The 25,337-nt window shown below is 37.7% G+C and overlaps 1 protein-coding gene across 50 annotated transcripts in view; it reads left to right on the top strand.

Moving 5' to 3' along the window:
• The first annotated feature begins 162 nt into the window (after nt 1–162).
• SUPT20H (SPT20 homolog, SAGA complex component) overlaps nt 163–25,337 on the top strand; it is a 50,504-nt gene continuing 25,329 nt past the window's right edge. For 6 of the 50 annotated variants that reach the window (XM_063697268.1, XM_019039685.4, XM_019039683.4 and 3 more), the window contains exons 1-9: nt 270–405; nt 8,399–8,494; nt 11,382–11,417; nt 12,045–12,103; nt 12,380–12,446; nt 14,611–14,740; nt 15,844–15,947; nt 19,329–19,445; nt 19,563–19,616. In XM_063697268.1, the coding sequence (XP_063553338.1) occupies nt 8,492–8,494; nt 11,382–11,417; nt 12,045–12,103; nt 12,380–12,446; nt 14,611–14,740; nt 15,844–15,947; nt 19,329–19,445; nt 19,563–19,616 (570 nt within the window). In that variant the 5' untranslated portion in view covers nt 270–405; nt 8,399–8,491. Of the gene's footprint in view, nt 776–8,398; nt 8,495–11,381; nt 11,418–12,044; nt 12,104–12,379; nt 12,447–14,610; nt 14,741–15,843; nt 15,948–19,328; nt 19,446–19,562; nt 19,617–25,337 lie in introns of all 50 variants that reach the window. The other 44 variants (XM_055360339.2, XM_055360328.2, XM_063697266.1 and 41 more) reach the window with 27 other exon arrangements.

The following is a 25,337-nucleotide window of genomic DNA, read 5'->3' as shown; positions in this document are numbered from 1 at the left end:
CAAAGAGAAAAGCTAGTTCTATGTTTCTTCCACTCTAGAAATTCAACAGGGTCGTTTTTCCCCAAATTCACATCTACACCCTCCCTCCCACTTTGCGGACTCGGACTCCAGGCTTGAGCAGATATCCTGGGCCCCGCCTCCCGCCCGGACTCAAGTCTCGGCGGGCCTCACCGGCGTCCTGCGCGGAACGCAGCGCTCCAGGCTCCTGGCAGCGGCCCCGCCCTCCCGGCTCCTCCCCTTCCGCCCGCCTTCCCCGCCCCTCGGCCGAGCCTGCCAGTCGGAAGTGCGGCCGCCGGAACTGGCTGTTCGTGGGGGTGCAGCACTGAGTCGCCGACGGGGCGGGTGGGCTTTGCGGCCGAGCAGGCGGCGCCGTCTTGGGGCCTAGCGGCGAGGCGACCCGCACAGGTGGGCGGTGGCGGTAGGTGGGTGGGACTGGCCAGCGACTGGCAACGCGGTGGCTTAGACGCGCGAGATCCGGCCTGGGTCAGAGGTGAGCGGGCCGCATCCCAGAGCCCGCTGGAGGAAGACGGGGTCCCCAGAGACCCGGCAGGCCTGGGCGGAGGTTGAGGCAGCTGAACTCCCGGTGGACGCCTACATCGCCTTTCGCGGTGTTGCTAAGCCGAACTTTTAATTTTAGTTTGACTTTTGGGTTCCAGAGACGGGTATTTCCGGACACTGGCAAGAATTTTGCCTTGCGTGTCTTCGAAGGCGGTTTTCTTGGTGTCCATATTGCATAAAGGCTGGTCGCTCCTCTGTGGAGATGACGGTTGTACAGGTAAAGCCTAAGTTGTGACAAAAGCTCCTGCAGTGGGAAGACTCTGGTCGATCAGGGAAATCAAATCAGTAGAATTGATAGCAACGCGTAGAATTGATAGCAACGCTTAGAATTGGATTAATTACTGGCCATGGTTACCCGGCGCTCAGAAATGAACTTGGAGAACAGTTGCCCTGGAAGCCATCTCCCGTAACCACTGCGTAGTGGGGGCCGCGTCTTCTTGAGTCAAAGTCTCTAGTAGGACTCAAAATATAAAGTGACGAGCAGGATTTTCGGAGTTGAGTACAGTGTACTCATTAAGTAACCACTTAATGTGTTCGGATTTTATTTTGGAGTGTACACCATGTTATAAAGTTAGATCCAAGTTAAGAAATACATATTCGTCTCTGAGCAGAATTGGGTCCTTTTTTTAATTGCTTTGCTTTTTAAAGAAATGTAAAAACAGATGCCTGTTTGATTAGTTTGCAGGTTGTAATATTGGAAGGGACCTAAGATTGGACACAGAGTTCTGAATTGTGATCTAGGTCTGTGATGTTAGGAAAGTCAGTTGTTCTGATTGCCTTATTCTGTAAAACGGAAATGATAATTACAGTTTCCTCACAGGTTCTAGTAAATTCTGTATATAGACAGAATGTTTGCTTTGTGAGAGATATGAAGTTATTAGTTTTTGTCTGAAGTACTTAAATAATTTAAAGTTAGTAAGCCCCCATCCCCAATTTAGTGACAAGAAATCTTAAAGTCATCACATTTTGTCCGAAAAGTACATAGTGTATCTTCATCTTCAAATTCAGTGGTCAAAAAATTTTCACCTTAACCGAAATTCAACTTAAACCTCCTACGAGCTCTTCAAGGGTAGGAGTAATATCTTACTCATTGTAAATGATGGTAAATCATTTACAGTTGTATGGTGCTTGTGTTTGTGTTGTATTAGGCGTTTAGTCCATTTTTTAAAGTTTCAGACGGAGTTTCACTCTTGTTGTCCAGGCTGGAGTGCAATGGGGCGATCCTGGTTCACTGTAACCTCTGCCTCCCAGTTCAAGCCATTCTCCTGCCTCAGCCTCCCGAGTAGCTGGGATTACAGGTGTGTGCCAACACACCCGGCTAATTTTTTATTTTTTTAGTAGAGACTGGGTTTCACCATTGTTGGTCAGGCTGGTCTCGAATTCCTGACCTCAAGTGACTCACCCACTTCTGCCTCTTACAGACCTGAGCCACCGCCCCTGCCAATTTTTTTTTTTTTTTTTGAGACGGAGTCTCTCTATGTCGTCCAGGCTGCAGTGCAGTGGCACGATCTTGGCTCACTGCAGCCTCCACCTCCCAGGTTCAAGTGATTCTCTTGCCTCAGCCTCCTGAGTAGCTGGGATTTCAGGTGTACGTCACCACACCCGGCTGATTTTTGTGTTTTTAGTAGAGACGGGGTTTCGCCATGTTGTCCAGGCTGGTCTCGAACTCCAGGGCTGAAGCGATCCACCTGCCTTGGCCTCCCAAAGTGCTGGGATTATAGGTGTGAGCCACTGCACCCGGCCTTCTGTATTTTTTTGTAGAGACACTTTCCCCATGTTTCTCAGGCAGGTCTGGAACTACTGCTCCTGGGCTCAGGCCATCTGGCAGCCTCTGCCTCCCAAAGTGCTGGGATTACTGGCGTGAGCCACACCCCACCTGGCCCTTTCCTTTTTTTTTTTTTTTTAAATGGCTTGGCAAAAAACAAAGCTTTGGGGTTCACCAAAAATCAAAGCAAAACTGTTTTACCTGGAAAATCTTGTTTTCTGTCATCAGAAGCTGTGCTTTAGTTCAGCTGTGTAGACACCCAATAGTGGTTACATGAAGTTAGGTGAATAGATTAAAAATAATTTTTATTTGTCATCAGTCTCAGAGCAAATGTTTTCCATTTATTTTTATTTTTAACTTTTTTTTTTTTTAAAGACAGGGTCTTGCTCCTTTACCCAGGCTGGAGTACAGTGGTGCGATCGTGGCTCACTGCAGCCTCTATTTCCCAAGCTTAAATGATCCTCCTGCCTCAGCTTACCGAGTAGCTGGGACCTGTGCCACCATGCTGGACTAATTTTTTTTTCTTCCCTTAGTAGTGACAAGTCTCACTATGTTGCCCAGGCTGGTCTCAAACTCCTCAGCTCAGATGATCCTCTCACCTGGGCCTCCCAAAGTCCTGGGGTTACAGGTGTGAACCACCATGCCCAGTCTTATCTCAGAGCAAATGTTATGCACCATCCTTTGCTAGGCAGAGTGAGCTTCAACCCTGGCAGCACGTTTGACTCATCTGGGGAGCTCCACAAATGGGGACTGTGCCTCACTCTAGACCACTTAATCAGTCTCAAGCAGGTGGGTCACAGGCATCCCACAGTTTGAAGCTCTGCAAGTTACTCTTGTGCAGCCAGGATGAGAGCTCCTATAGTTATAGGAAAGAAGGTTTTCTTTTTTTTTTTTTCTTTTTATTATACTTTAGGTTTTAGGGTACATGGGCACAACGTGCATGTTTGTTACATATGTATACATGTGCCATGTTGGTGTGCTGCACCCATTAACTTGTTATTTAACATTAGGTATATCTCCTCATGGTATCCCTCCCCCCTCCTCCCACCCCACAACAGGCCCTGGTGTGTGATGTTCCCCTTCCTGTGTCCATGAGTTCTCATTGCTCAATTCTCACCTATGAGTGAGAACATGCAGTGTTTGGTTTTTTGTCCTTGCAATAGTTTGCTGAGAATGATGGTTTCCAGCTTCATCCATGTCGCTGCAAAAGACATGAACTCATGATTTTTTATGGCTGCATAGTATTCCATGGTGTATATGTGCCACATTTTCTTAATCCAGTCTGTCATTGTTGGACATTTGGGTTGGTTCCAAGTCTTTGCTACTGTAAATAGTGCCGCAATAAACATACGTGTGCATGTGTCTTTATAGCAACATGTTTTATAATCCTTTGGGTATATACCCAGTAATGGGATGGCTGGGTCAAATGGTATTTCTACTTCTAGATCCCTGATGAATCACCACACTGACTTCCACAATGGTTGAGCTAGTTTACAGTGCCACCAACATTGTAAAAGTGTTCCTATTTCTCCACATCCTCTCCAGCACCTGTTGTTTCCTGACTTTTTAATGATCGCTATTCTAACTGGTGTGAGATGGTATCTCATTGTGGTTTTGATTTGCATTTCTCTGATGGCCAGTGATGAGCATTTTTTCATGTGTCTTTTGGCTGTATAAATGTCTTCTTTTGAGAAGTGTCTGTTCATATCCTTCGCCCACTGGTTGATGGGGTTGTTTGTTTTTTCCTTGGAAGTTTGTTTGAGTTCATTGTAGATTCTGGATATTAGCCCTTTGTCAGATGAGTAGATTGCAAAAATTTTCTCCCATTCTATAGGTTGCCTGTTCACTCTGATGGTAGTTTCTTTTGCTGTGCAGAAGCTCTTTAGTTTAATTAGATCCCATTTGTCAATTTTGGCTTTTGTTACTATTGCTTTTGGTGTTTTAGACATGAAGTCCTTGCCCATGCCTATGTCCTGAATGGTATTGCCTAGGTTTTCTTCTAGGGTTTTTATGGTTTTAGGTCTAACATTTAAGTCTTTAATCCATCTTGAATTAATTTTTGTGTAAGGGCTAAGGAAGGGATCCAGTTTCAGCTTTCTACGTATGGCTAGCCAGTTTTCCCAGCACCATTTATTAAATAGGGAATCCTTTCCCCATTTCTTGTTTTGGTCAGGTTTGTCAAAGATCAGATGGTTGTAGATATGTGGCATTATTTCTGAGGGCTCTGTTCTGTTCCATTGGTCTATATCTCTGTTTTGGTACAAGTACCATGCTGTTTTGGTTAATGTAGCCCTGTATCATAGTTTGAAGTCAGGTAGCGTGATGCCTCCAGCTTTGTCTTTTGGCTTAGGATTGACTTGGCAGTATGGGCTCTTTTTTGGTTCCATATGAACTTAAAAGTAGTTTTTTCCAATTCTGTGAAGAAAGTCATTGGTAGCTTGATGGGGATGGCGTTGAATCTGTAAATTACCTTGAGCAGTATGGCCATTTTCATGATATTGATTCTTCCTACCCATAAGCATGGAATATTCTTCCATTTGTTTGTATCCTCTTTTATTTCATTGAGCAGTGGTTTGTAGTTCTCCTTGAAGAGGTCCTTCACATCCCTTGTAAGTTGTATTCCTAGGTATTTTATTCTCTTTGAAGCAATTGTGAATGGGAATTCACTCATGATTTGGCTCTGTGTTTGTCTGTTATTGGTGTATAAGAATGCTTGTGATTTTTGCACATTGATTTTGTATCCTGAGACTTTGCTGAAGTTGCCTATCAGCTTAAGGAGATTTTGGTCTGAGACAATGGGGTTTTCTAGATATACAATCATGTCATCTGCAAACAGGGACAATTTGACTTCCTCTTTTCCTAATTGAATACCCTTTATTTCCTTTTCCTGCTTAATTGCCCTGGCCAGAACTTCCAACACTATGTTGAATAGGAGTAGTGAGAGAGGTCATCCCTGTCTTGTGCCAGTTTTCAAAGGGAATGCTTCCCGTTTTTGTCCATTCAGTATGATATTGGCTGTGGGTTTGTCATAGATAGCTCTTATTATTTTGAGATACGTCCCATCAATACCTAATTTATTGAGAGTTTTTAGCATGAAGGGTTGTTGAATTTCGTCAAAGGCCTTTTCTGCATCTATTGAGGTAATCATGTGGTTTTTGTCATGGGTTCTGTTTATATGCTGGATTACGTTTATTGATTTGCGTATGTTGAACCAGCCTTCCATCCCAGGGATGAAGCCCACTTGATCATGGTGGATAAGCTTTTTGATGTGCTGCTGGATTCAGTTTGCCATTATTTTATTGAGGATTTTTGCATCGATGTTCATCAGGGATATTGGTCTAAAATTCTCTTTTTTTGTTGTGTCTCTGCCAGGCTTTGGTATCAGGATGATGCTGGCCTCATAAAATGAGTTAGGGAGGATTCCCTCTTTTTCTGTTGATTGGAATAGTTTCAGAAGGAATGGTACCAGCTCCTCCTTGTACCTCTGGTAGAATTCGGCTGTGAATTCATCTGGTCCTGGACTTTTTTTGGTTGGTAAGCTATTAATTATTGCCTCAATTTCAGATCCTGTTATTGGTCTATTCAGAGATTCAACTTCTTCCTGGTTTAGTCTTGGGAGGGTGTATGTGTCGAGGAATTTATCCATTTCTTCTAGATTTTCAAGTTGATTTGCGTAGAGGTGTTTATAGTATTCTCTGATGGTAGTTTATATTTCTGTGGGATCGGTGGTTATATCCCCTTTATCATTTTTTATTGCGTCTATTTGATTCTTCTCTCTTTTCTTCTTTATTATTCTTGCTAGCAGTCTATCAGTTTTGTTGATCTTTCAAAAAACCAGCTCCTGGATTCATTGATTTTTTGAATGAATCTTTCTTTCCACCAAATATTAGAAACATATGTACCCAAGGAGTGAGGTTTCGTTTTGTTTTTGTTTTTTGTATCAAATAGGCTAGATAATGTATCTTTTTTTTTTAATTTTAGTTTAAGTTCTGGGATACATATGGTGAATGTACAGGTTTGTTACATAGGTATGCATGTGCCATGGTGGTTTGCTGTACCTATCAACCCGTCATCTAGGTTTTAAGCCCCGCATGTGTTAGGTATTTGTCCTAATGCTCTCCATCCCCTTTCCCCCAACCCCCCAACAGGCCCCAGTGTGTGATGTTCCCCTCCCTGTGTCCATGTGGTCTCATTGTTCAACTCCCACTTATGAGTGAAAGCATGTGGTGTTTGGTTTTCTGTTCCTGTGTTAGTTTGCTGAGGATGATGGTTTCCAGAATCATTCATGTCCCTGCAAAGGACATGAATTCATTCTTTTTTATGGCTGCATAGTATTCCATGGTGTATATGTGCCACCCTTTCTTTATCCAGTCTATCATTGGTGGTCATTTGGGTTGGTTCCAAGTCTTCGTTATTGTAAATAGTGCTCCAGTAAACATACGTTACGTGTGTATGTGTCTTTATAGTAGAATGATTTATAATCCTTTGGGTATACCCAGTAATGGGATTGCTGGGTCAAACAGTATTTCTGGTTCTAGATCCTTGAGGAATTGCCACACCGTCTTCCACAATGGTTGAACTAATTTACACTCCCACCAACAGTGTAAAAGTGTTCCTGTTTCTCTGCAGCCTCACCAACATCTGTTTCCAGACTTTTTAATGACTGCCATTCTAACTGGCGTGAGATGGTATTTCATTGTGGTTTTGATTTGCATTTCTCTAATGACCAGTGATAATGAGCTTTTTTTCATATGTTGGCTGCATAAATGTCTTCTTTTGAGAAGTGTCTGTTCATATCCTTCACCCACTTTTTGATGAGGTTGTTTTTTTCTTCTGAATTTAAGTTCTTTGTAGATTCTGGATATTAGACTTTGTCAGAAGGATAGATTGCAAAAATTTTCTCCCATTCTGTAGGTTGCCTGTTCACTCTGATGATAGTTTCTTTTGCTGAGCAGAAGCTCTTTAGTTTAATTAGATCCCATTTGTCAATTTTGGCTTTTGTTGCAATTGCTTTTGGTGTTTTAGTCATGAAGTCTTTGCCCATGCCTATGTCCTGAATGGTATTGCCTAGGTTTTCTTCTAGGGTTTTTATGGTTTATGGTTTTATGGTTTTATGTTTAAGTCTTTATTCCATCTTGAGTTAATTTTTATTAAGGTGTAAGAAAGGGGTCCAATTTCTGTTTTCTGCATGTGGCTAGCCAGTCTTCCCAGGGCCATTTATTAAAAAGGGAATCCCCTCCCCATTGCTTGTTTTTGTCAGGTTTGTCAAAGATTAGATGGTTGTAGAAGTGTGGTATTATTTCTGAGGCCTCTGTTCTGTTGGTCTGTGTATCTGTTTTGGTACCAGTAGCATGCTGTTTTGGTTACTGTAGCCTTGTGTAGTTTGAAGTCAGACAGCATGATGCCTCCAGCTTTGTTCTTTTTGCTTAGGATTGTCTTGGCTATACAGGCTCTTTTTTGGTTCCACATGAAATTTAAAGTAGTATTTTCTAGTTTTGTGAAGAAAGTTAATGGTAGCTTGATGGTAATAGCATTGAATCTATGAGTACTTAGGGCAATATGGCCATTTTCACAATATTGATTCTTCCTATCCATGAGCATGGATTTTTTTTCTATTTGTTTGTGTCTTCTCTTATTAATAAGAGGATTTTTTATCAGCAGACATGATTATATCTGTGATTTGTAAAGTGAACTGGATAGTGATCAAGCCCAGTGGGCAAGCTATTAAAATAATTCAGAGGAAAAATGAGAATAGCAACAGTGGTGATAGAGAAGAGATTTTTAAAAATGTATTTTTTTCTCTCTGGGGATGTTAAGTATTTTTGAGAAAAGGAGTAATAATTGTAACTTGGCAAGTGTGTTTTGCCCTTCCTAGTTGAAACTGCTTTTCAGCAGTGAGTGGATAGGTTGTGGTACATGAATTTTATTGTTACTCATTATTAAAAAGTGTCTTAAAAATATATATGTCTTAAAAATATAAGTAATTTTCCTTGTTAATTATTAAATATGTAATCTCTTTTTTTTCTCTTAATAGCCTTATGTTAATATTGGGGTTTTATTGTTTTTGCTTTTCAGTGCTGTAAGATTGATGTTAAAGGCATGGTGTTCACCCCACTTCATCAGCGTACATAAGTTATCTCTTCTTTTGGACCCTTATTTTATGCCATAATGGTAAGCTTCAGCTCAGTATGTTCAAATTTGTGTTTTAGAATGTTCTCTTCCTTCATCTTCATAAAGATATTTGTATTGTAGATATAGAAATACTCTTGTAAGCTGTACAAGTTATCCCAACTGGGAAATTACTTAGCAATCCCATTGTGAAGTCTTCTCTATAAAATATATTGCTCACTAATCAGTGTTACAATGATCACATTCATCCATCTATCTGTGCTTGTATTTATGAAGTATTAAAAATATTTACCTCTGTCTACTTTACCATATTCCAAATCGTTGGCAAGGAGGATGGGTATAAATACAAATAGTTTTGGGGAGTATAGATTTCTCGTATTTTAAAGCTTTTCTTTAGATTTTATTAAAATTTAAAAACAAATGTAACCTGCTAACTGCATATAATGTATTTCAGGCAGCATCAGTGCTAATCTTCTAATGGCACATTTCTGTTCACTGACTTACAGTCACTAAACATACTTAGGAGTAGACATTTAACTTTTGCCATTAAGAAATGACAGACTAAGGGAGAAAAACACTTTTTAATGTTTTAAAGAAGCAGCAGCATTTGACAGAGAATAAATGAACATTGACCACCATGTTATTTATTTAGATAACCCCTATTCTGCATCACAAACTTCAGAAAACATCTGTCTTCCTTCTCCTGTTGGTTCTTGCCTATCTACTCCTCCCCTATTAGAGAAAAGTAGAAGTATCACAGTGGGGTTCTGACAACACCTTGTATTTTGCATCTATATTACCTAATCATTTTCCTCTTAAGTTTTTGAAGGAGATAATGAATGAATGATGCTTTTATTTATGTATGTAGGCATGTCTCACTAGACCCTTTGAAGTTTTAATTTCAGAAGATGAAATATTTACTTGAGATGACTGGCTGTTTAAAATTTCCCTAGACTATATATGTTTGATTTTGTTTATTATAATTTTTTGATACCAACAAATTTTATGGGCAAAATTTAAAAGAACCTTCTGTATTTGTGAAGTGTATATGTACAGAATTATGTTTTCATGGTGGAAAATGGGATCAGGGAAAATGGGAGTCAGTAATCTTAACTTGAATCCTGGGAACCAGTTTCATTGGGAATCCGCTTCTTATAAGTTTTTTTTTTTTTTTTTTTTTGGTAGCGACAGAATCTCACTATATTGTCCAGGGTGGTCTTGAACTCCTGATTTCCCACCTTGGCCTCCCAAAGCTTTGGAATTACAGGCATGTGCCACAGTGCCTGGCCAAGATTTTTTAACAAAGCAAATTGGTGTAGATTTATTATAACTGAACGTTTTGAAAAGATGGCAGATTTCAGACTTTGTTCACTTACCATATTTAGATATTTGATAATGTGGGTTTTTTATTGAACAGTGCAAGAAGGCCCACTATTTTTGGAATTATACAAATTCTCCATCCTTAGGACTAGGTGGTCACTTAAAAGTTCCCGTGATTTCCAAAGCATGGCAGTATTTGTTTTTCCCCCTTACCCTCCTGGGACTTTCGTGGGTGGTAGGAGTTTTTACCCACATGCAATTTGGTAGGTTGAGGTATGGGAATCTGCAAAATAAGACAGAAGAATTTAAGTCCTTTTAAATAAAAACTGAAAGTTCTGTGCCTCTTAATAAAATTTAAAAATGACTATCATTGTGAATGAAAAAGACTATAAAACAGAAAACTAGAAAGAAAACCACCGGTGGTATATTTGGGTTTTGTTTTATTTGTTTGTTGTTTTTGTTTTTTTTGAGATGGAGTTTTCCCCTTTTTGCCCAGACTGTAGTACAATAGCACGATCTGGGCTCACTGCAACCTCTGCCTCCCGGGTTCAAGTGATTCTCCTTCCTCAGCCTCCTGAGTAGCTGGGACTACAGGCGCGTGCTACCACGCCCAGCTAATTTTGTATTTTTAGTAGAGATAGGGTTTCACCATGTTGGCCAGGCTGATCTTGAACTCCTTACCTCAGGTGATCCTCCCGCCTCGGCCTCTCAAAGTGCTGGGATTACAGGCATGAGCCACCATGCCTGGCCATGTTTAATTTTGTTTAGAACCTAGTACTTTTATTCATATGTGTCTTTAGAAATGAAGGCTTTACAAATGAAGACATAGCATAGCTTCACCATGTTTTTTCCTCGTCTCTAAAAAATGAATGGATAGGGATCTACTAGTAGATCTCAAACCTTACATGTAGTAACAGTAATATATTTCATCAATTCTGAGATTCATTTTCTTTTATATTTTAATATTACTGAATTGATGATGAGTTGATACTCAAGAATATCTTAGAATTGATAGCATATTTTTTTCTGTCTTAATGTTATGCAGAATAATGATGCATGCTTTCAATGGCATCTTAAATTCATTGAAACACGGCAATGATAGCCATCGTTTATTCTTTCTAGGCACTGAGCTAGAGATGTTGTAGGTTTTTTGCATTAATATATTAGCAATTTCTAAGTTAATGTTAAGTGCCAGTACAACCGCACTCCCAATTTTCAAGATTTTTAGCAGATGAGGAGAGTTTAGCCTTTGCTTCATTTTGATTGTATACTTTATGGCCAGTATATTTTTTTGAATGGTGCTCTTAAAAATTAATGTCTATGAAGTGATGATAGCTGCCATATCCAAACCTCCCCTATGTTAGCCTCACAAACACTGACCAGAGAGACCGTGTTAGCATTCTTATTTAGTTTGTTGTTAGTAATCAGGTGCCCAAGACTCATATTTTTTCTTTGTTATATATATATTGATCATAGAGTGGAGTGGAGGAGACAAATAAAGGAAAATATATTAGACCTGTTTTAGAAAACATTAGAAATGTTAAATGTATATTAAATTTTTTTTGTGGAAGTAACTAATATTACCAAATATACTATTTACTTTTTACAGCAACAAGCTTTAGAACTAGCTTTGGATCGTGCAGAGGTGAGGTGTGACTAAGTTACATATTGAAATAGTGTTGTCTTTAATTGACAAAAGCTCAGTTTTAAGAGATTTTTGTATGTGATTTTTAAAGGAGCACATTACTATTTTAGGACAAGTATGCATATCATTTTGCTGTAAATATACAAAAATACCAGGTGATATTTGGATCACCTGTTACTTGGAATCCTCAAGATAATAATGTTATGGAATAAAACTTACTTGAAGAAGGATATAGAATTCCTAAAATTGTATTTTCCTGTTTTGACAAGTTTTCTAATTACTCAAAGGAAAAAATAGCTAAGGTATACAGTATACAATTTTTCATACAGTAAGCATATTTTGAACAACCATAAAATATATTGATAATATTTCTGACCTGTGAAGTCATGGTTGTGGAACTATGATTTTGCTTATGGCAATGAAATACTCTGCTAAATCGTGGTGCAGTTCAAATTTCATTTGTTTGAAACTTGTCTTTAGATGTTAAGTAGTTTTTCCTACAAGATGTAATTCAGAGACTTAAGTGAATAGCCTTTTTAGCCTTACGTATGTTTTAGATATACTCAATACAGTTGTTCATAGTCAAAAGCAAAAAGCAAGCTGTTCTCGTAAACTTTTGTTTTTTAGTATGTCATTGAAAGTGCCCGACAGAGACCTCCTAAAAGGAAATACCTATCAAGTGGAAGGTATGAATAATTAATTGGTAACATCTTAGATTCATTGAAATATGATGATAGCTACCTTTTATTGCGTTCCTCGTAGGGACTGAGCTAGAAATTTTATAGGTTCTTTGCATGTATTAGGAATTTCTAAGTTGATGTTAGCTACTATATTCAGCTCCACCCCAGTTTTTGGGAAATTGAGGCAAAAATGTGAAAATTTAGGAAAAAATTAAATAACATTCATGTCATGATGATTACTCCGTTAACATTTTATATATTTGTTTCATTAAATTTTTTTAGAAAATCTGTATTTCAAAAACTTTATGACTTGTATATTGAAGAATGTGAAAAAGAACCTGAAGTTAAGGTAAGTATACATTTTTATTATGTTGTAGCTTTTGAAATGTAAAAGAGAGGAATTTGGAGGAGTTACATTTGGAGTATTATTTTTGTGTGTGTGAGTGAACTAATATGTTTTTTAACCTGACCCTAGTCAATTCTGTAGCTGACCCAGAGCTCTGGCTAATCTGGCACCAGGCAGAGATCACCTGCTGAGGTAGGAGTGAAGGAACAGTTATGTTGAGTATCAGACTGTCTCACTAGGAAGTCATAAGCAAAGCCACAGTATATATTATCTTTTGCTTCTTCTTCCCCCTGAGAAGTGATTTATGAATTTATAGCACTTCCTCCTGAGAAGTTATTTACAGATTTATAGCAGTAACCTGTTTTCTCATGATGATTTGAACTGGAAAGCCAGAGCTATTACAGAGCATGTATGAAATTCAAGTACAGTAATAAAAAGTGAGCTTGGTCATAAACCGAGTTCATGGCCAATTTAACTTAATTCATTTTTATTTGGCATAAAGATATGGGTAGTAGACATGTAACAAAAGTCGATTTATTGATGTCTTGGAGCCCTCGGGTTGGAAGGGCCTAAACATCTCTATGAGCTTTTGTTGTCTGTCTTTAAAAATGAATACAGTTTTACTATTTAGGCCAAAAACAGTGGAATTCCAGTAGTGTCTAACTTTAAAATCTTTACATTAGGAAAAAAATTATTTTTAAACTTATAAATAAATCTTACAGTATGTTTTTCATAAGTTCTGCTGATACATACTTGACATACAATAAATTGTACATGTTTAAAGTATAGATTTTTTAAGTTTTGACACGTGCATTATAGAAACACCTCATGAAACCATCACTACAAGCAATAGAATGTACATATTCATCATCTCAGTGACAGAACTAAAATAAGAGAGCTACATATATGAAGATTCTAAATTGGAATTGGCAAGCCACTCTCCACCAGCTAAATGTGGCCTACTGCATGTTTTTATAAATGAATTTTTATTGGAACCCGTCACACCTGTTGGTTTATATGTTATCTAGGGCTGCCTCACAGATACAAAGACACATTGAGTATTGCAGCACAAACTATTTGGCCCACAAGCGTAAAATACTATCTGGCCCATTAAGAAAGAAAATTTGCAACCTCTAGTCTAAATGGGATCAACTCTATGGTAGCTAATTTGTTTTGTTGAAGAGGTACACATACTGTAAAAATTTATCTAATTCTGTCTTAAGTCAAATTATGAGGGTTTTCTCTACACTGAAAAGACTAACATTTTAAGTCTCTCTTTACTAGTTTAACATCAAAGTGGTTAAAAGTTGTTTGCCTTTTTAAAAAATGTTCAGATTGCTTAGTGTTTTGATTCTATGGTGGTGACAGATTAAGAATTTATCACTTCTTTCTGTATGTGTGTATGATATATGTTTAATATATATTTACTAAATATAAGATATTCAAAACATTTTGTTTTTTGAGATTCTAAAAAAATTTACTGTTATTTTTGCTAAATAAGATTTGATGACATGATTTGTTAAATCTGTAAGTAGGTAGGTTTTATTTTAAATTATATGCATTTTTAAAATCATGGACTTTGTTGTGGTTTTTAAGGAGCTGTTGAATTGGATTTACAGAAAATGTCCAAATTGCTTACTTCGTCTTACCAATTAGATACTTTTAGGTTCAGCATTTCAGCTTAGAGCTCTTGAACTTGTTTGTATCTTATTTAGCCTATAAAATATTTAAGAAATGTGCACTTCTTGGATACAACCAAAGAGAATGCCCCAAATTCTTTAGGTTAGACTTTTACTTAGTGGAAACTGTATGCTTCTGTGTTTTATATATTTGCATTTAATGGTTTTATATACTACTTATTTAAATATTTTTATTTCTTAAGTATTCAAAAGTACTTGTTTTATATTTAAGTGCTTTTATTGTCTTATAGGTCACCCATTTTTAAAATATGAATTAATTTGCATGAAACGTAGTAGTAAATAAAAATTAAGTTTACATAGCTGTCCCATACGTAGTGGCTATAGTTTTGTGAGCCTTCTCCATTTATTCAGAATCATAATGCAGAAAGAGCACCAAAAGGTTAATTCAAGCCTGATTTTGTTAAATCATAGCATTATTTGTTAAGGTTATACTGGATTATTTTCATGAGCTCTGCCTCTTTTTAAAGCAGAAATTAAGAAGAAATGTGAACTTGTTAGAGAAGCTTGTTATGCAAGAGACTTTGTCATGTTTAGTGGTCAATCTATACCCAGGAAATGAGGGATATTCTCTGATGCTCAGGGGAAAAAACGGATCAGGTAAGACCCTTCAGAGCACAGCTGCCACAAAATACTTTTGCTAGGCAGGATGTGCTGTTTTTTTAAAGTAGTTTTTTAACCTGCTAAAGCATTTGTCCTTCAGATAGTGATGACCTAGTGATAAAAAGAGATTTTGATCCCAGTTTTCTTCCTTATGATATGTTTTGGTAGAATATTAGAAATTATCTCTCTTACAAATTATCTTTCCTGAATGTGCATTTTAGAAGTATTCTAATTGATATGTCTTTGAAGTCCAATTATAAAAGCATCTCAGAACCAAAGGAAAGGTTAAAAAAAAAAAGGAAAATTATAGAGGCATAACTTACAAATGATTAAAATAGAATTTCCTTTCATTCTATTGCTATTTATATTTTAAGATAGCATACCATGTTTAAAGGTAGGTAATCCTGCAGTTTGAACATGAGTCTGAAATCTTCAAAATTAAGCAGACTCACTGCCTTTTGAGTAATTTTCACATATTAAAATATTTCTATTAATACTGAATATGAACATTTCTGTTAATGGTGAATATGAAAATAATTTAAAAATATAAACACTTCAGTTTCATTAAAGAGGTGTAAAAATTTAATATGATGATAATGTGAATTCTACAAGGAACTCACATAGCTGGAATTTTGTGTGTGTGTTGGTAATTAATTGTAAAGTGTAACACCAAGAGAATTTTGTTCTAAAAGTGACCACTTTTCAGATAAGGCACCAAATTGTCCCTCTGATTTCCAGATTAGATTAATTGGTCTTCAATGAACTTTCAGTTACTTTGACATTGGAATTTTATCATATTCTGATTATTTTGCTTTGGGCTGTGGTTCAGATTGTGACATTATGCCAGATGTTTTTTCATAATGTGTTAGGTTTTTTTTTCCCCCCCTTAAGAAGGACATTAGGAGGGCCTTTTGGTTTTGTTTTTTATTTTTATTTTTTTCAATCCTTGCTTGGTTGAAATGCCTTTTGGTTTTATTATATACAGTTTTTTGAAATGCCTTTTGGTTTTATTATATACAGTTTTTTGAAAAGCCATTTGAATTATACAGCTAAGCTTTCAGTGAGCGTGATCATTTTCAAACTTCATGTTTTAAATTAAGATTCTGAGACCATTCGACTGCCCTATGAAGAAGGAGAGTTGCTTGAATATTTGGATGCAGAAGAATTACCTCCTATTTTGGTTGATCTCCTAGAAAAATCTCAGGTACAAAATTTTTGTCTTTAAAATGTCTTTATATTTGTTATATGTATATGATATATATATGTCACATTTTTATGTATGTATATGTATATGTATATAAACGACTACATGATGTTTCATGACAGATGATATTTAATTTCTATCACTGTTCCCAACAGCCTTTAGAACATGAAATCAGGCTGGGCTTTGGTGGCTCATGATGCCTGTAATCCCAGCACTTTGGGAGGCTGAGGCAGGAGGATCACTTGAGCCCAGGAGTTTGAGCTCACTACAGTCTCAAACCCCTGGGCTCAAGTGATCCTCCTGTACCACTGCAGGATTAGAGAAGGAAGGATTAGAGAAGGAAGAGGAAAACCAGAATTGCAGTGATTGCACCACTGCACTCCAGCGTGGGTGATAGAGCAAGACCCTGTCTCTAAAACTAATAATAATAGAAGATGAAATGAGACATGTATAGCTATCTGGAAATGGGTTTATTGTGGGATATTTAACCTTTAGGGTATACTGAAACGTAGAGACGTAGTTTTTCTAAAATAGTTAGAACAATTAGCTCATCAATTGGAAATCTCCCTATAGTTACAATCAAGAAATTATGAAAGAAACTACTTTGAATATTTATGAAGTTTTTCACTTGGGGGCCAGAAACTGGCCTTTACATCTGTACTTCTGTTCATAGCTTGCCTAGGTAAGCACTCCCTTGCCCTGTTCTACTTTCTTCTTACTGCCTTAACTTAACCCCAGCCATACTGTGTACTCTACTGAGGAAAAAGAAGACATCACATGAGAATTCTCGTTTCCTCCTAGCACCAGTCGACTAGCATCCCTACCTCTCTCTTCATATCTGCCTGCCTTCCCGTTAAAATAGTTGATGTATACTGTTTATAGACATCCATCCCCTCCACTTGTTTTCTGGATCCTCCCCTTCCTTCTCAAGGACTTAAAATTGTAACCTCTCTTTTTTTCTATTTCTCTTTCTCTATTAAATGCAGAATGCAAGCATACTGTGTTACAGGTTGAGCATCTCAAATCTGAAAATTCGAAATCCACAGTGTTCCAAAATCTGAGCACTGACTGACACTTAAAAGAAATGCTAATTGGAACATTTCCGATTTCAGGTTTTTTGATTAGGGCTGCTTAACCTAAGTATAATGCAAATATTTCCAACTCCGAAATGCTTCTGGTCTGAAGCACTTCAGATAAAGGATTCTTAACCTGTATGTCTCAAATTTAAAAAAATCCTCCCTTGACCTCATGTCCTTCTCCAACTACTGCTCTTGTTACTCTTGACAGCCACGCTACTCAAAGAATTTATAGTCATTTCCTCTTTTGCACATCCCATTCTTTCCACCACCTATCTCATTTGGCATCATGACATCATTCTGCAGAGGCTGCGTTTGTCAGAGTTACCAGTGATCTTCATATACTGAATAATTGGTCACTTTTCTGTTCTCTTCTTAATTGGCCTCTTAGCAAAGATCAGTGGATATAACTGCGTCCTGCTGAAATGCCTTTCTGTTGACTTCTGAGACATCATTTTCCTGGTTTTCCTCTGCTTTCTCTAATCCTTCGGTCTTTTTTACTATAATCCCTGTTCCATCCATAAACGTGTGTTTTCAGGTTCAGTCCTTGGCTCTCTGTTTTTCTTTAGTAATATTCTCCCTGAATGATTTCAGCCAGTTTCATGGGTTTTTAAAATGTTACTTAGTCTATTGCTTATATGCCTCACCATGGCCATTCCACCAAGCTCCTAACTTACATATTTACTTGGATATATAATAGGTTCCTCAAATTTAACATGACAAAAACAGAGCTTTATTTACCTCCCAAACCAGTTTTATCACCAGTCTCTTCAGTCTAACAGATGACCCTGTCCTCACCTTCCACATTCAGTCCGTCAGCAAATGCCAGTCTCTCTTTAAGATACATGGTCATGCCCAGTGCTCTGAACAAAACCTTTGCTTTCCTGTTTGTCTTCATCTTCTAAATCTCATCCTCACTCACTGCATTCCATCCATCCTTGTCTCATTTCCACAATAAAACACTCCAAGCTTGTTCCTACAGTAAGAACTTCTCATGTGTTATTCCCTCTGTCTGGAATGATCTGTCCCTGAAGTGTCTGGCCCTTTCTTGTGATTCAGATCTTAGGTAAAACCTAAGGTTTCTATCTGCACATACAATCCAGATTAGCCCTTCCCTATTTGATTTCCTTTATAGAATTCATCACTATCTAAAATTACTTTGTTCTGTTTACATGTTTATTGCCTGTCTTCCCACAACTGAGAGCAAATGTTGTCTGACTACTGTATCTGTGAAGCTGTACCTGGATAGTGCCTAGCACATAGTACGCATTCTAGTTGCTCAGTAAATATTTATTTAAAAGAATGACAATAAGAATGACAAAACATGGAGACCACAGTACCCACTAAAAGTTTTGAATGGGTGAAAAACATACTATGAGTGACCATGGCAAGTCATAACTAGCAAGACTTCGATGATAATAGTTCTTACATTTGAGCATAGAAAGGACTGAAAAACTATTTTTCTTTTTTTTTTTTTTTTTGAGGCGGAGTCTCGCTCTGTCACCCAGGCTGGAATGCAGTGGCCCAATCTCGGCTCACTGCAAGCTCCACCTCCTGGGTTCATGCTATTCTCCTGCCTCAGCCTCCCGAGTAGCTGGGACTACAGGCGCTCGCCACCACACCCAGCTAATTTTTTTGTATTTTTAGTAGAGACGCAGTTTCACCATGTTAGCCAGGATGGTCTCGATCTCCTGACCTTGTGATCCACCCGCCTCGGCCTCCCAAAGCTGGGATTACAGGCATGAGCTACCGCGCCCAGCCTGAAAAACTATTTTTCATTTGAATTTTATATTTAGCTTCCCTCTTATTAATAAAGGCTAAGGGCAAAATTATATTTCTGAAAATTTTAGCAGAGCAAATATAGAAGTTATATCTAGAAGCTAAAACACTGGCAAGGTTGGTTGGCAATTTATAACAATGATGAACTTTATAGTAATGACAAAGTTAGTGAAATGTAACAATAAGCCAGTGAGCTGCAGAAGAACAGCAGTTCCAAGGATCTGTAACATAATAGTATGTAAATGCCAAAAGTCAAACTGTTGACTTGGTAGATGCCAAAGTCAATCTATAATTAGAAACTATTAAATAGTTTTAAATTGCTTCTTGTGTCATAGTGATGAACATGAAATACCTCCTCTGAAAAGGTTTACATAGTGTTAAATCTACCAAGGAAATCTACTGAAGAGTACATACATGAGTGGCCAGAAATGTTGCATGAATGTAAAGAATGTGAAATGTTTGATATAAACCCACTTATTTAGGCTTTTGAAAAAAAAATGACATTTACGTATTTTTGCCCGAACAGGTTAATATTTTTCATTGCGGATGTGTCATAGCAGAAATACGTGACTACAGGCAGTCCAGTAACATGAAATCTCCTGGTTACCAAAGTCGGCACATTCTCTTACGTCCAACAATGCAGGTAAGGATGTTTAATTAAGAAATACTACTTTAGATTTTAGTTGGGAGTTTTATTTATCGAATTCTTCATATGTTTGTGCATAGATTAATAAGTTTTTTAAATTTTTATTTCTTCTAGACTTTAATTTGTGATGTACATTCAATAACAAGTGATAACCACAAATGGACCCAGGTTAGTTGTTTTGTTTTTTAATCTCAAACAGGCAAAATATAGGATGAAAAAAACTTATCATTAAGCAAAAGTGATTTTCTGCTTATTTTTATTCAATAATTAAGTTTGATGCTTTATGTGAAAAGCTGGTATTCCTTTATAAGATCTAGAAGTTAAGGGTCTCTTTATATGTGTAGTAATCCCTCAAGTTGCCTAAGATCATTTTAAGGTCAAGCTGGCCTAATATATTCAATGAGATAAAACTTAGTTCTTTATCTCCTCTCAAACAGAAGAAAAATGTTTTGTTTTTACCATGGTTACAAATAGATACTGATTTTTTTTTTTTAAATAATTCAAGTTTCTAAACCCTAGCCTAGCCTATCTTTCTTTGCCATTTATACTGGTTGCCTTGAAATGAGGGGAACTCTCTTACCCCTGAGAATAACCAGTTAACCCTCCAGTTCTGGCTCAGTGATATATGAGGGGACTTCAGAAAGTTTGTGGAAAACTGGAATTAAAAGATAATAGTAAAAAATATAAACTTTTCTTCTCAATATAAGCGCCATCAAGGTCAAGATGCTTGTAAGTGGTATCAACCATTTATTTAGTCCACCCCTGAAGAACTGAGGATCCTGGGAACTGAACCATATCAATGCAATCTTTTTTACATTATTCACTGAAGAAAAATGGATACTTTTTAAACTTTTTTTTTTTTAAGATTAGGAAACAAAGAAGTCAGAAGGAGCCAAATCTGGACTGTAAGGTGCATACCTAATGGTTTCCCAACAAAACTCTTACAAAATTTCTCTTTTTTGATGAGAGGAATGAGCAGAGGCATTGTGGTGCAGAACGTCTCTAGTGAAGCTTTCCCAGGCATTTTTCTGCTGAAGCTTTGGCTAACTTTCTCAAAACACTCATAATAAGCACGTTATCATTCTTTGTTCCTTCAGAAAGTCAACAAGCAAAATGTCTTGAGCATCCCAGAAAACTGTTTCCATGATCTTTGCTCTTCATCTGTCTGCTTTTGCTTTGACTGAATCACTTCCGCCTCTTGGTGGCCATTGCCTTAATTGTGCTTTACTATCTTCAGGATTATACTGGAAAGAATGCTTTAGTATCTTGGTCCTACTTGTTGAAAATTTCCATTAAAAGCTCTGCTTTTGCAGCTGATCGGGATGCAGTGGTTTTGGTACCCATCGAGTGGAAAGTTTACTCAACTTTAATTTTTCAGTCAAAATTGTTCAGGCTGAACCAGTTGAGAGGCCTATAGTGTTGGCAATTGTTTCTGCTGTTAATCATTGGTCCTCTTCAGTTAGGTTACAAACAAAATGAATTTTTTTCCTCGTAAATTGATGTGGATGATCTGCTGCTGCAGGCTTCATCTTCAAAATAGTCTTGTCCCTTCTTAAAACAAGTTACCCATGCTTTCTTTGAGGCATTCTTCTCATAAACTTTTCAAAAAGCATCAGTGATTTCACGATTCTTCCACTCAAGCTTCACCATCAATTTGATGTTTGTTCTTGCTTCAGTTTTAGCAGAATTCATGTTGCTCTGGTAGAGGCTGTTTTCAAACTGATGTCTTATCCTTCTTAGTGTTTCAAACTAGGTTCTGTTCAGACATGTTATAACAGCTTAGTACATATTTATTTTGGTGCAAAAAGTTTTGAAACCTATGTATAGTTTTTTCTTAATACTCATTTTTCATAAACTTTTTAAAGACCCCTTGTATATGAGATGTCCACTCACGAAAGTGTTCAGTTGCCTGACTGTAGTGAGGAATAATTACTAAGTCAAAAGAAAATAGCAGTAATGGTAGTTATCCTTTCTGTGACATGTGATTATGAACTAAGCTTCAGTTCATCAGTAACTACCAAGTATTGTGTTTTGGTTTGGGCTATAATGTTGTCATCTACAAAAAAGATTAAAAGCTATTAAAAGAATATTAGAAAACAGAAAAACTCATTGGTTACCATCAGAGTTTGCTAGGGCATCAGATTCTTACTCTGAAGATTGATAAAGGAGAGAATATAATATTTATCCTGCCCTTCTTGTTATGAACTGTATTTTAGGCAGCCAAGTAACTGAGGGAAAATTCTTAGGAAAATTTCCAGCTAATAGGTGCAAAAGAAATGATAGACTTTTAAAAAATAAAAGTTTGAAAGTCTTAATGAAGTAGTGAATCTAGACAGCAGTAATTCTTGGATGTGAAAACCATTAGATGATAGGTTAATGGGAAATTTTATAATGTAGAAATCTGATCAAACCCACTGATTGAAGATGAGACAGTCAATTATCGTGTACCTCCTGGTTTGATGCAAGAGACAGTACACAACAGTAGTAATAGCACCAATAAAGAACTCTTGTCCAAAAAAAAAAAAAAAAAAGAGCCCATATTAAATCAAGCCACTAGTTGTAACTAGCAGTTTATAGGAATTCAGTGAATAAAATAAACTCTTAAGTGACACAGTGAGGAAGAAACCAGCCAGATCTAGTTAACGGACATGAGAAAGCAACTGGTTAATTCTAACAAATTCTTATTTAGCGATATTATTAATTGATTCACTTTTTTAAAAAAAATAGCCTTAGCTATCAAGATATTTCAGAGGTTAAGCAAAATAATAGGATTCAGTAAAATATGTTATGTGATAATAGTAAAGAGCCTGTATGTTTGGAATTGGGTATATAGAGTTCACACAATATTAGCAGAGTCATTTTTATTCTTGATAATGTAGTTGAGTTGAGTATAGGATAGGACTGTTACTTCACAGTTACTGAAAAATGCCATAACCCTTTATGACCCTATAGGTTTTGTGAGAGCAGAGGGTTTTGTTTTGCTCACTACCTTATCCCCAGTTCCTGGAAAGGTGCCTAACACATCATAGGTGCTCAGATAGTTTCTTGAATTAATGAGTAGCCACTCTTACAACCTGACCATTCCGTACTCTACAAATTATAGGCATACCTCGGAGTTATTGTGGGTTTGATTCCAGAGCACTGCCGTAAAGCAAATACTGCAATAAAGCAAGTCACATGAACTTTCTGGTTTCCTAGTGTATAAAAAGGTTACATTTACACTATATAGTTGACCTTGAACAACACAGAGGTTAGGGGCAGTGGCCCTTGTGCAGTCAAAAACCCATGTATAACTTCTGACTCCTCTAATACTTAACTACTAATACCTACTGTTGGCTGGGAAGCCTTACTGGATTTTTTTTTTTTTTTTTTTTTTTTTTTTTTGAGGCAGAGTCAGGTTGCAACTCAGGTTGCAGTGCATTGGCACAATCTCAGCTCACTGCAACCTCTGCCTCCTAGGCTCAAGTGATCCTCCCACCTTGGCCTCCTGAGTAGCTGGGACTATAGGTGCATGCCACCATGCCCAGCTAATTTTTTTTTATTTTTGGTAGAGACAGGATTTCACTGTGTGGCCCAGGCTGATCTCGAACTCCTGAGCTCAAGCATTCTGCTCGCCTCGGACTCCCAAAGTACTGGGATTACAGATGTGAGCCACCATGCCTGGCGATTAACATGTATTTTGTATGTCATGTGTATTGTGCCCTGTATTCTTAGAATTAACTGTTAGAGAGAAAAGAAAACATTATTAAGAAAATACTAAGAGAAAATATGTTTACTATTCAATAAGTATATCATATTAAAGATCTTCATCCTCATCATCTTCACATTGAGTAGGCCAAGGAGGAGGAAGAGGAAAAGTTTATCTTGCTGTGTTAGGGGTGCAAAGAGATAAAGAAGATGGAAGGGGAGGCAGAAGAGGCATGCACACTGAGTGTAACTTGTATTGAAAAAAATCTCCTAGCTGGGCGCAGTGGCTCACACCTGTAATTCCAGCACTTTGGGAGGCTGAGGCGGGTGGATCATGAAGGCAGGAGATCGAGACCATCCCGGCCAACATGGTGAAACCCCATCTCTAAAAATACAAAAATTAGCTGGACATGGTGGTGTGCGCTTGTAGTCCCAGCTACTCAGGAAGCTGAGGCAGGAGAACTGTTTGAACCTAGGAGGTGGAGGTTGCGGTGAGCTGAGATCGCACCACTGCACTCCAGCCTGGCAACAGAGCAAGACTCCGTCTCAAAGAAAAAAAAAAACTCCAGTGTAAGTGGACCTGCATAGTTCAAATCCATGTTGTTCACGAGTCAACTGTACTGTAGTCTATTAAGGGTGCCGTAGCATTATGTTTTTAAAAAAAATCTATATACATTAATTCAAAAATACTTTATTGCTAAAAAATGCTAATGATCATCTGAACCTTTAGGGAGTCATAATCTTTTTGCTTCTAGAAGGTATTGCCTGGATATTAATGACTGCTGACAGATCAGGATCTGACAGATTGAGATGGCAGTGGCAGTTTTTTGAAAGACAACAGTGAAGTTTGCCCCATTGATTGTTTCTTTCATGAAAGAGTTCTCTATAGCATGTGATACAGTTCTACCCTACAGTAGAACTTCTTTCAGAATTGGAGTTAGTCCTCTAAAACCCTGTTGCTGCTGCATTATCAACTAAGTTTATGTAGTAATATAAATATTATGTTGTCATTTCAACAATGTTCACAGCCAGGAATAGAGTCTATCTCAAGAAACCACATTTGCCGGGTGCCGTGGCTTGTGCCTGTAATCCCAGCACTTTTGGGAGGCCGAAGCAGGCAGATCACGAGGTCAGGAGTTCGAGACCAGCCTGGCCAATATGGTGAAACCCTGTCTCTACTAAAAATACAAAAATTAGCTGGGCATGGTGGCAGGTGCCTGTAATCCCAGCTACTCGGGAGGCTTAGGCCGAGTAGCAATTCAAGAATTGCTTGAACCCAGGAGGTGAAGGTTGCAGTGAGCCAAGATCACGCCATTGCACTCTAGCCTGGGCGACAGAGGGAGACTCTGACTCAAAAAAAAAAAAAAAAAAAACTTTATATGGTCATCCATAAGAAGCAACTCATCCATTCAAGTTTGATCATGAGATTGTAGCAGTTCAGTCACATCTTCAGGCTCTCTACTTCTAATTGTAGTTCTCTTGCTATCACCACATCTGCAGTGATTTCTTGTCCTGAAGTCTTGAACCCCTTGGAGTCATCCATGAAGGTTGGAATCAACTTCTCCCAAAGTCATATTAATGTTTCTATTTTGACCTCCTCCCATGAATCATGCATGTTCTTAGTGACATCTACAATGGCAAATCCTTTCCAGAAAGTTTTTAATTTACTTTGCCCAGATCCATCAGAGGAATCACTATCTATGGCAGCTAAAGCCTTACAAAATAGATTTTTTAAATATTAAGACTTGAAAGTCAAAATTAGTCCTTGATCCATAGGCTGCAGAGTGGATATTGTGTTGGCAGCTATGAAAACATTAATCCCCTTGTACATCTCCATCAGAGCTCTTGGGTGACAAGGCCATTGTTAATGAGCAGTAATATTTTTGAAAGAATCTTTTTTTTCTGAGCAGTAGGTCTCTACAGTGGCCTTAAAATATTCAGTAAAACATGCAGTAAACAGATGTGCTGTCATCCAGGCTTTGTTGTTTCATTTATAAAGCACTGATAGAGTAGTAATTCTTAAGGATTGTAGGATTTTCAGAATGGTCAAATAAGCATTGGCTTCAGCATCAAGTCATCAGCTGCATTAACCCCCAATAAGAGAGTCAGCCTGTTCTTTGAAGCTTTGAAGCCAGACATTGACTTCTCTCTAGCTATGAAAGTTCTGGATGGCATATTCTTCTAATATAAGGCTGTCTTGTT

Source organism: Gorilla gorilla, chromosome 14 (assembly GCF_029281585.2).
Source record: "Gorilla gorilla gorilla isolate KB3781 chromosome 14, NHGRI_mGorGor1-v2.1_pri, whole genome shotgun sequence".
Taxonomy (NCBI): Eukaryota; Metazoa; Chordata; class Mammalia; order Primates; family Hominidae; genus Gorilla; species Gorilla gorilla.
The sequence above is the reverse complement of the archived record's forward strand: the minus strand, read 5'-3'. Positions and strand labels throughout refer to the sequence as shown.